Source organism: Rana temporaria, unplaced genomic scaffold, assembly GCF_905171775.1.
Source record: "Rana temporaria unplaced genomic scaffold, aRanTem1.1, whole genome shotgun sequence".
Classification (NCBI taxonomy): Eukaryota; Metazoa; Chordata; class Amphibia; order Anura; family Ranidae; genus Rana; species Rana temporaria.
The window spans coordinates 7,501-19,095 of NW_024404682.1; the positions used below are offsets into that span (position 1 = coordinate 7,501).

Genomic DNA, 11,595 nt, shown 5'->3' on the forward strand with positions numbered 1-11,595 from the left:
CTTCAATGCTTCACCTGATTCTTAGGAAGCCTCAGGGGTGATCGGTGTGGCGGCCCCCCTGCATCCTTTTGCGGCTTCTTCTCCTCCTCCCCGCTCCCCCTGCGTCCTTTTGCGGCTCCCCCTACGTGCGTCCTTTTGCGGCTCTTTCTCCCCGCTCCCCCTGCGTCCTTTTGCGGCTCTTTCTCCCCGCTCCCCCCCTACGTGCGTCCTTTTGCGGCTTTCTCCCCGCTTCCCCCCCTACGTGCGTCCTTTTGCGTCTCTTTCTCCCGCTCCCCCTACGTGCGTCCTTTTGCGGCTCTTTCTCCACGCTCCCCCTACGTGCGTCCTTTTGCGGCTCTTTCTCCCCGCTCCCCCCTACGTGCGTCCTTTTGCAGCTCTTGCTCCCCTCTCCTCCTACGTGCGTCCTTTTGCAGCTCTTGCTCCCCGCTTCTCCTACGTGCGTCCTTTTGCGGCTCTTGCTCCCCCTACGTGCGTCCTTTTGCGGCTCTTGCTCCCCCTACGTGCGTCCTTTTGCAGCTCTTGCTCCCCCTACGTGCGTCCTTTTGCGGCTCTTGCTCCCCCTACGTGCGTCCTTTTGCGGCTCTTGCTCCCCCTGCGTGCGTCCTTTTGCGGCTCTTGCTCCCCCTGCGTGCCTCCTTTTGCGGCTCTTTCTCCCCGCTCCCCCCTACGTGCATCCTTTTGTGGCTCTTGCTCCCCCTGCGTGCCTCCTTTTGCGGCTCTTTCTCCCCCCTACGTGCGTCCTTTTGCGGCTCTTGCTTCCCCTGCGTCCTTTTGCGCCTCTTTCTCCCCGCTCCTCCTATGTGCGTCCTTTTGCGCCTCTTTCTCCCCTCTCCCCCCTACGTGCGTCCTTTTGCGCCTCTTTCTCCCCTCTCCCCCCTACGTGCGTACTTTTGCGGCTCCTCCTCCTCCAGGTCCCCCTGCCCCGGATCTGTCAAGATGGAGAGCGGAGGAAGGAGCCGGTAAATCTGTTATGTACCGCCTCCTTTTCCAAATGAACAGAGTCTGTGATCACTCACTCTGTTCATTCATCGTAATCCTGTGTTTCCTCTGCTTCAGTTTATGAATGGAGAGAAGTCTCTGTCTCCTCTCCATTCATCTTGCGTGCAGCTGAGGCTGCAGAGAAGGGACTGGGGAATCTGTGTCCTCAGTCCCCTTTCTCTTTCTCAAAGGGGAGATGTCAGAGGTCTGCTTAGACCCCTGATATCTTACCAAAGCCCCCCAACAGGGCTGATAAAAAAAGAAAAAATATGTATTTCAAAATGAAATTGTTAAAAAAATAAATAAACTGACACATTTGCCGCTGTCACATGACATTAAAAGAAAGGAATCGGTACTTTTACTCGGTGCAACCCTAATGGTTTGGTATCGGTGGGAGAAATTGTGCCCCAGTGATTGGTTAAATGTAAGCAAAGAGCCGCAGTTTGGAGACCATTGGTTTAGGCTGATGAGTCGGACCAATAGGACTCTTTGCTTTTTTTTTAGTTTTTGGGTGTTAAAGCATTTTCTGTTTACAACCTGTTTTTGTCCCATGCCAAATTCTCCTCCTAGAATATTATTATTATTATTATATATATATTTTTTTATCTTTGTAATTGTTTGCCCCGTCTGACTTTGTCTTCTTACCCTTTCAGCCCAGCAGGAGGCGCAGAGGGCGCAGTTTTTGGTGGAGAAAGCCAAACAAGATCAGAAACAGAAGATCGTTCAAGCAGAAGGAGAAGCGACAGCGGCCAAAATGATATCCTTTCCCCCCCAACATGCCTGAACCCCCCCTCCTCCCACCACCAATACCAGGCTCTGTTCTCTGTACTTCCTTCCATGTCTACAATCTTAGACAATCAGTCCACCTAAAAGTCATCATGTGATCTTGGTGAAGTCTGATTGGCTGGTCCATTCATTGGTGTCCTTGTATCTTCTATGTACCCAGTGCTGAGATCATTCTGTTACATAGTTACACAGAAAAGAAAACCTCCATATACACAATTCTATACACAGTTGATCCAGAGGAAGGTGAAAACCCCCAGCAGAGCATGAGATCCAATTTGCTACAGCAGGGGAAAAAATTCCTTCCTGATCCCCCGAGAGGCAATCGGATTTTCCCCGGATCACCTTTCCCTATAAATGTCACCCAGTTATATTCTGTAAGTTTAGGAAAGTATCCAGACCTCTTTTAAAGCCCACCATGTCGGTCTGGGTGCCCGTCGGAGCCTCCCTGTGCGTCTGGGTGCCCGTCGGAGCCTCCCTGTGCGTCTGGGTGCCCGTCGGAGCCTCCCTGTGCGTCTGGGTGCCCGTCGGAGCCTCCCTGTGCGTCTGGGTGCCCGTCGGAGCCTCCCTGTGCGTCTGGGTGCCCGTCGGTGGGAGCCTCCCTGTGCGTCTGGGTGCCCGTCGGTGGGAGCCTCCCTGTGCGTCTGGGTGCCCGTCGGAGCCTCCCTGTGCGTCTGGGTGCCCGTCGGAGCCTCCCTGTGCGTCTGGGTGCCCGTCGGAGCCTCCCTGTGCGTCTGGGTGCCCGTCGGTGGGAGCCTCCCTGTGCGTCTGGGTGCCCGTCGGTGGGAGCCTCCCTGTGCGTCTGGGTGCCCGTCGGTGGGAGCCTCCCTGTGCGTCTGGGTGCCCGTCGGTGGGAGCCTCCCTGCGCGTCTGGGTGGGTGCCGGTGGGAGCCTCCCTGCGCGTCGGGGTGCCCGTGGGAGCCTCCCTCACAGTGGCACATTTATGTCCAGCACATTGCTCCTCTTGCATTGCTGTCTTCATGTACTGGTGCGGTAACGGCACAACACGTGGTCTCCTGCACCTCCCGGCGGCTGCCACATAACTGGGCTGTAAGTGGAAGGAGCACTGATGTAAACAGCTGGTAGGAGCCGGGAGGAGTGGCACTGATGACGACGCTGTGCAGTCCCAGCAACCAACTCCACAGCCCAGTGTGGCGGCTTTGCGGGCGAGGGGAAGGGCGGCTTTGTAGGCGGGCGAGGGGAAGGGCGGCTTTGTAGGCGGGCGAGGTGAAAGGGCGGCTTTGTAGGCGGGCGAGGCGAAGGGGCGGCTTTGTAGGCGGGCGAGGCGAAGGGCGGCTTTGTAGGCGGGCGAGGCGAAGGGCGGCTTTGTAGGCGGGCGAGGCGAAGGGCGGCTTTGTAGGCGGGCGAGGCGAAGGGCGGCTTTGTAGGCGGGCGAGGCGAAGGGCGGCTTTGTAGGCGGGCGAGGCGAAAGGGCGGCTTTGTAGGCGGGCGAGGCGAAAGGGCGGCTTTGTAGGCGGGCGAGGCGAAGGGGCGGCTTTGTGGGCGAGGCGAAAGGGCGGCTTTGTAGGCGGGCGAGGCGAAGGGGCGGCTTTGTAGGCGGGCGAGGCGAAGGGGCGGCTTTGTAGGCGGGCGAGGCGAAGGGGCGGCTTTGTAGGCGGGCGAGGCGAAGGGGCGGCTTTGTAGGCGGGCGAGGCGAAGGGCGGCTTTGTAGGCGGGCGAGGCGAAGGGCGGCTTTGTAGGCGGGCGAGGCGCAGGGCGTCTTTGTAGGCGGGTGAGGCGAAGGGGCGGCTTTGTGGGCGAGGCGAAAGGGCGGCTTTGTAGGCGGGCGAGGCGAAGGGGCGGCTTTGTAGGCGGGCGAGGCGAAGGGGCGGCTTTGTAGGCGAATGGGGCAGCTTTGTAGGCGGGCGAGGCGAATGGGGCGCCTTTGTAGGCGGGCGAGGCGAAGGGCGGCTTTGTAGGCGGGCGAGGCGAAGGGCGGCTTTGTAGGCGGGCGAGGCGCAGGGCGGCTTTGTAGGCGGGTGAGGCGAAGGGGCGGCTTTGTGGGCGAGGCAAAAGGGTGGCTTTGTAGGCGGGCGAGGCGAAGGGGCGGCTTTGTAGGCGGGCGAGGCGAAGGGGCGGCTTTGTAGGCGGGCGAGGCGAAGGGGCGGCTTTGTAGGCGGGCGAGGCGAAGGGGCGGCTTTGTAGGCGGGCGAGGCGAAGGGGCGGCTTTGTAGGCGGGCGAGGCGAAGGGGCGGCTTTGTAGGCGGGCGAGGCGAAGGGCGGCTTTGTAGGCGGGCGAGGCGAAGGGCTGCAGAGTTTGTGAAGGGCGAGCAGACCGGCGGTGCAAGCGTCTGTACGAATTGTGGGCCAGATAAAATGGGCAATCGGGCCGTAGTTTGGAGACCCTTGGTCTAGAGCAGAGATCTCCAAAGTACGGCCCTCCAGCTGTTGTAGAACTACACGTCCCATGAGGCATTGTACAACTCTAACATTCGCAGACATGACTGGGGCATGATGAGAATTGTAGTTCCTGAACAACGGGAGGGCCGTAGTTTGGAGACCCCTGGTCTAGAGCACCCCCCCCCCCCCCCTTACATCATAGTGCAGAGTCTGGAGGAGGGGGAGGGATTGTGTCGGCTGAGACCAGGGGAGGCAGAAACCAAGGGGGTGGGTGTGGCTACACAGAATCGGTAGGAGGAGTTCTGTTGTCACTGCTGAGACGAGGAGGGGTTGGCAGAGACTAGCCTCTCCGCAGCTGCACGAGGGGGGAGGGGGGGTGCTGCAGGAGAGGGGGGAGGGGGTTCTGCAGCTGCAGGGGGGGGGGGGTTCAAGTGCCACTTGGAATGGTCTGGCGGGCCTTGTGTTTGACACGTGCTCTAGAACAGGGGGAAGCAACCTGGGGGGCCCTCCAGCTGTTTTGGAACTACGTTTCCCATGAGGCATTGCAAGGCTGACAGTTACAATTGCTCCCAGAGGCATGATGGGACTTGTAGTTCTGCAACAACTGGAGGTCCCCCAGGTTTCCTCCCCCAGGTTTCCTCCCCCTGCGCATCAAATTTACTAAAAAGGGTGAAAAGAGCGGGGGGGGGGGGGGTGTGTTCATTATAGATGGAGGCGGAGTTACTGTCCTTGCTTTTGTTCTGTTCCGTTCTCCTTATCTGTCTCTTACATCGGTGATGCCCTCGGAGGGAACCCCGGGTACCTGAAGCTGAGGCGGATTCGGGCCGCTCAGAGCATCGCTAAGACCGTAAGTATTGGACCAAAGTTATCCAAATCTGCTGGGGGGGGGGGCGCACATCGTGCACCGAAGTGGGAGGGGCGCACATCGTGCACCGTAGTGGGAGGGGCGCACATCGTGCACCGTAGTGGGAGGGGCCGCACATCGTGCACCGTAGTGGGAGGGGCCGCACATCGTGCACCGTAGTGGGAGGGGCCGCACATCGTGCACCGTAGTGGGAGGGGCCGCACATCGTGCACCGTAGTGGGAGGGGCCGCACATCGTGCACCGTAGTGGGAGGGGCCGCACATCGTGCACCGTAGTGGGAGGGGCCGCACATCGTGCACCGTAGTGGGAGGGGCCGCACATCGTGCACCGTAGTGGGAGGGGCCGCACATCGTGCACCGTAGTGGGAGGGGCCGCACATCGTGCACCGTAGTGGGAGGGGAGGGGCGCGCATCGTAGGGGGAGGGGAGGGGCGCACACCGTGCACTGCACCGTAGTGGGAGGGGCACACACCGTGCACCGTAGTGGGAGGGGCACACATCGTGCACTGTAGTGGGAGGGGCCGCACATCGTGCACTGTAGTGGGAGGGGCCGCACATCGTGCACCGTAGTGGGAGGGGCCGCACATCGTGCACCGTAGTGGGAGGGGCCGCACATCGTGCACCGTAGTGGGAGGGGCCCGCACATCGTGCACGGTAGTGGGAGGGGCCGCACATCGTGCACCGTAGTGGGAGGGGCCGCACATCGTGCACCGTAGTGGGAGGGGCGCACATCGTGCACATTAGTGGGAGGGGCTGCACATCGTGCACTGTAGGGCCACAGTTTGGGCCCCAGGGCTGTAGAACTTTATCCGAATTTATTTTACCCCCCACCCGAGTCACATTGCAGCTCATCCAGTTCTTCCCATCATCCCTTCCAGCACAATGACACTTTGTATTTGTTTTCAGATCGCTACGTCCCAGAACCGCGTCTATCTGAACGCCGACAACCTCGTCCTCAATCTTCAGGATGTGACGTTTACAGAGTGAGTACAGCCAATGCCAAAAAAAAAAAAAAAAACTTCTGCATTAAAAAAAAAATATGTTTTTGATTTCTTCCGTTTTGGAGTTGTGAGGCTTTTTAAAGCAGAAAGTAAACCGCTGATCAACATTTTTTTTTAATTTATTTTATACAAACGCTTTAAAAACTTCTACAGGTTACCAGTTTAGAGTTGCAGAGGTTGTCTGGTGCTAGAATTATCGCTCTCACGTTCGCAGTGATACCTCACATGTGTTTTTTTATATATATATATATGTGTGTGTGTATGTATGTATTTATTTCCACCCAGCATTTGAACTTTTGCTTTATGGAACCACCCCCGCCCCTCCGGTGTCACATTTGACACCTTGCAGGGGGGAGGGGGGTGAAGATTCCTGTATTATACAGATATCTGCTCCCTCCTTCCCCCTGAAAGGTGACAAATGTGACACGGGAACGGGGGGGGGGGGGGGGGCGGGATTCCAAAAAGCAGAAGTTCCATTTTTGGGTGAAACTCCACTTTAGGTATTTTGCTCCCACTTCTGGGCATAGATAACCGAGCCACCTGCGGGTATCTACTCCTCTTGGGGCGCCCCCCTCTGTCTTCTGGGAGACACACGGGTCCCAGTGAGGACACGCAGCGTGACTCGCACATCCGCAGTAGGGAACCAGGAAGTGAAGTGTTGGCGGTCAGAGAGTGAGGACAACCAGGAAGTGAAGCCGCGGTAGGGAACTGGGAAGTGAAGCCGCGGTAGGGAACCAGGAAGTGAAGTGTTGGTGGTCAGAGAGTGAGGACAACCAGGAAGTGAAGCCGCGGTAGGGAACCGGGAAGTGAAGCCGCGGTAGGGAACCGGGAAGTGAAGCCGCGGTAGGGAACCGGGAAGTGAAGCCGCGGTAGGGAACCGGGAAGTGAAGCCGCGGTAGGGAACCGGGAAGTGAAGTGTTGGCGGTCAGAGAGTGAGGACAACCAGGAAGTGAAGCCGCGGTAGGGAACTGGGAAGTGAAGCTGCGGTAGGGAACCAGGAAGTGAAGTGTTGGTGGTCAGAGAGTGAGGACAACCAGGAAGTGAAGCCGCAGTAGGGAACCAGGAAGTGAAGTGTTGGTGGTCAGAGAGTGAGGACAACCAGGAAGTGAAGCCGCGGTAGGGAACCGGGAAGTGAAGCCGCGGTAGGGAACCGGGAAGTGAAGCCGCGGTAGGGAACCGGGAAGTGAAGCCGCGGTAGGGAACCGGGAAGTGAAGTGTTGGTGGTCAGAGAGGACAACCAGGAAGTGAAGCCGCAGTAGGGAACCAGGAAGTGAAGCCATCTTCGGTGAGGCAACCAGGAAGTGAAGCCGCAAGGCTTCACTTCCTGATTCCCTCACTGATGATGGTGGCGGCAGCATCCAACCGCTGAGGGATCATCGCGGGCGCCCAGGACAGGTAAGTGTCCTCATTTTAAAAGTCAGCAGCTGCAGTAATTGTAGCTGCTGACTTGAAAAATAAAAAAATCGGCGGAACTCCGCTTTAAATATCATTTTTATTATGTAATCTTCTACTCTCCTTCCTTTTTTTTTTTTTTTTTTTTTTTTTCATATTTTTTTTTTTTTAGCACTTTTATTGCTATAGCAAGACATGTAAACATCCCCCCAGGTCCTCCTTTATAGAGACACCTGGGGGGCAATAAGGCTCCTCTACCTTTAAATAGGGGGGGGGGGTGATTGGGGGTAGAGGGGTTATCAAACAAATGTCGTATTTTCCCAGTTCGGCGGTCGGTCGGGAAGCGGTTTCTCTTTACAACTATAAAACAAAGTTGCACTTCCTTGTTGATTACAGAACTGTGTTCCCCGATACTTTGTTCTAACTATTGTCTTTTTTTTCTTTTTTTCTCTCCTTGTTTCCCGGGACTTGAATGCTGCAGTGCAAGGTAAGTTCATTTCTAAACAATAATCAGTGGTTGTGGTCTTTTTTTTATTTTTATTTATTTATTTTATTTATTAAAGGTTTCTTAACGGCGTTTTTTTTTTAATTATTATTAAAGGTTTCCCAAGGGCGTTTTTTTTATTTATTTTATTTGTTAACCTTTTCAAATTACCTTCATTGGTAGGACCAAAAAACAGTTTTTAGCATTGCCTGAGCACTTCCATTATTATGGGTTGGACGGGGCAGGAAGAATGAGTTCCAGGGCTTTATCAGGAGTAAGAGATGAGGCCACTGTACTAAAAAGTGCCCCCCCCCCCCGACCTATAATGAACTGGCCCGTGCAGCAAAGTGCACATGGATGGGCGACACACAACCAAATATTTCCCAGCACACTTTACCAGCCAGCCTGCAAACCAACCAAACTGAACATTGTGTAATAGTTGACGTTAAAAACGGCGGGTTTTGTTTGCACCCCTTTAAGAAGGGGGGGGGGGGCTCTTCCTCCAGGCACACGCCCTTAGGCCGGCCACTGACAGAGTACATTTCTTTCCTGCAAGGCAAGTGTTGAAGGGGGGGGGGGGGTCATTCTTGCCAAGCCGCAGTGATTATTGCTGGTGGCTAGAACAGCCGCTTACAATAATTGCATGTAAAATCAAAGTTACATAATTAGGTTGAAAAAAAAACACAAAGTCCATCCAGTTCAACCATAAAAAAAAATCAACTCAACTTGGGGGTACATTCAGCGTGCCCACTGGGCGTAGAATCAGGGGGGGGGTCACGGGTTGTAATTGTGACCACAGTCCCTTCACTTAGGGGCCACCGCTGCTGTCATTCTCCGGGAGGCAGGGCGGCTCTGGATAGAGGGCGGAGGAGGGGGGACTGCCTGAGTTGATAAGCAGGTGATTGGTTGGTTAGGATGCAGGGAGGTTCTAGCAACCAGTCGCCAGCTTGCAGGTTGTGCTGTCTACACATGCTGTATAAATTTGTGTTTTTGGATGTAACGCGACAACATGTGGGAATTTTCAAGGGGTATGAATACTTTTTCCAGGCCCTGTTTTTTTTTGCCCTCGATGCCCCTTTGGGAGTTTCCCGTTTTTTTCCTAATGACTTCCTGTTGAAGGCGTCGCCTCGTCTAACCCCTCCCCTTCTCTTCCTCGCAGTGACACTCTGGTGTCTAAACTTCCAAAGAAGAAATGATGACCAAATCTCCCCGTTGAACCCTGAGAAGAAGAAGAAGGCGGAATTGTTCTGGCCGTGTCCCGCGCTCCTCATTGATGTAGATGAATGAAGAGGATCGGCGGAGGACGCAGTAATTCATGTTCTGTTCATTGTTTATATAAAATAAATCAAATACCTTGTACTGGTGTCTGGCCATTATTTTTTTTTTCTTCTGCAAAATCTTTATTGCTCATGAAATGTCGCCCCTTTGCGTTGACGCCTCCCGGCCCTTTAGGAGGTTAAAGATGCTGGGAGGTGGGACGGGGTTTATGATCATTATGCAGGTTAACCACTTAAGCCCCGGACCAATATGCAGCCTAAAGACCCAAGGTGTTTTTACAGTTCGGCACTGCGTCGCTTTAACTGACAATTGCGCGTTCGTGCGACGTGGCTCCCAAACAAAATTGACGTCCTTTTTTTCCCCCACAAATAGAGATTTCTTTTGGTGGTATTTGATCACATCTGCGGTTTTTAGTTTTTGCGCTGTAAACAAAAATAGAGCGACAATTTTGAAAAAAAATGCAATATTTTTTACTTTTTGCTATAATAAATATCCCCCAAAAATATATAAAAAAATCATTTCCTCAGTTTAGGCCGATACGTATTCTTCTACATATATTTGGTTAAAAAAATCGCGATAAGCGCTTATCGGTTGGTTTGCGCAAAAGTTATAGCGTTTACAAAATAGGGGATAGTTTTATGGCATTTTTATTAATTATTTTTTTTTTACTACTAATGGCGGCGATCAGCGTTTTTTTTTTCCGTGACTGCGACATTATGGCGGACACATCGGACAATTTTGACACATTTTTGGGACCATTGTCATTTTCTCAGCAAAAAATGCATTTAAAATGCTGCCGCCACTGTGAAGAACGGGGAGGTGTTGTGTTTACACTTACCTCTCCCCGTTCTTCAGCTCTGGGGACCGATCGCGGGACTCCAGCGGCGATCGGGTCCGCTGGTCCCTCGGTCACAGAGCTTCGGACCGGGTCGTGGGAGCGCGCGCCCGCGACCCACGGCTGGGTACTAGTACAGGACGTACGTGCTTGTGCCCAGCCGTGCTATTCTGCCGACGTAAATGCGCAGGAGGCGGTCCTTAAGTGGTTAATTGTACTCCTGCGTTGTCGCCCTCTCTGATGGGCTTCTGATGGAGATTACAAGAAGCCGTTTATATATTACTAGTAATGACGGCGATCTGCGATTTTTATTTTTAAATCATGACTGTGATTATGGCGGACACGTTTGACGCTATTTTGGGACCGTTGTCATTTATACAGCGATCGGTGCTATAAAAATGCGCTGATTACTGTAAAAATTACACTGGCATTGAAGGGGTTAACCTGTAGGGGCGCTGAAGGGGGTTAAGTGTGTCCTAGGGAGTGATTCTAACTGTTAGGGGGCGTGGCTTGCCGTGACACGTCACTGATCGCTGCTCCCGATGACAGGGAACATTCGATCAGTGACATGTCACTAGGCAGAACGGGGAGATGATGTGTTTACACTGACCTTTCTCCGTTCTTCAGCTCTGTGACCCGATCGCGGGACACCGGCTGACATTGAGTGCCGCAGCACAGAGCTCACGACGGGGTCATGTGCACGCCGCGCGCGACCACACAGTGGCAAATTAAAGGGGACGTATATATACGCCCACTTGCGCAGCCGTGCCATTCTGTCGGCGTATACGTTTGTGCGATGGTTGGCAAGCGGTTAAGATGTATGGGCGGAAGTGACGTTTTGACGGGTGGGGACCATCTTCCTCTTCACTCTGCCAGGCTCCGGTAAGCGGCAGAGGGCACAGGAGTGGGGGGGATCTTCTCCCACCGCCGATAATGGTGATCTTGTGGCGAATCTGCTGCAGAGACCACCATTATCGTCAGCGCAGCCATCACAAATTTTGGGGCCCTTTACACAGGTTTAGGCAGCAGAGAACTGGGGGGGCGGTGTAATGTAGAAAAAAAAACGGGAAGGGGCCCTGGAGACCATCGGGCTCCTTACAGGTAATCCCTGATGGTGGCCCTGATTATCGTACACAGGACCGCCCACTGAAAAGATGGATACCTCGGTTGTGGCAGCTGCTGCCGTTACGAAGATATCCATCTTTAACCACTTAAGCCCCGGACCAATATGCTGCTAAATGCCCAAAGGCGTTTTTACAATTCGGCGCTGCGTCGCTTTAACAGACAATTGCGCGCTCGTGCGACGTGGCTCCCAAACAAAATTGGCGTCCTTTTTCCCCACAAATAGAGCTTTCTTTTGGTGGTATTTGATCACCTCTGCGGTTTTTATTTTTTGCGCTATAAACAAAAATAGAGCGACAATTTTGAAAAAAATGCAATATTTTTTTACTTTTTGCTGTAATAAATATCCCCCAAAAATATATAAAAAAACGTTTTTTTCCTCAGTTTAGGCCGATACGTATTCTTCTACCTATTTTTGGTAAAAAAAATCGCAATAAGCATTTATCGGTTGGTTTGCGCAAAATTTATAGCGTTTACAAAATAGGGGATAGTTTTATTGCATTTTTTTTTTTTTTTTA

The 11,595-nt window shown here is 53.6% G+C and overlaps 1 protein-coding gene across 1 annotated transcript in view; it reads left to right on the forward strand.

The window, feature by feature from the left end:
• Positions 1 to 9,201, forward strand: part of PHB2 (prohibitin 2) — a gene marked incomplete at its 5' end in the record, with an annotated part of 16,693 nt that extends 7,492 nt beyond the window's left edge. Inside the window, 5 exons of the mRNA XM_040334873.1 lie at positions 1,632 to 1,735; positions 4,871 to 4,948; positions 5,872 to 5,948; positions 7,840 to 7,845; positions 9,002 to 9,201. Of these exons, the coding sequence (XP_040190807.1) occupies positions 1,632 to 1,735; positions 4,871 to 4,948; positions 5,872 to 5,948; positions 7,840 to 7,845; positions 9,002 to 9,038 (302 nt within the window). The remainder of the gene's footprint in view (positions 1 to 1,631; positions 1,736 to 4,870; positions 4,949 to 5,871; positions 5,949 to 7,839; positions 7,846 to 9,001) is intronic.
• Positions 9,202 to 11,595: the final 2,394 nt, after the last annotated feature.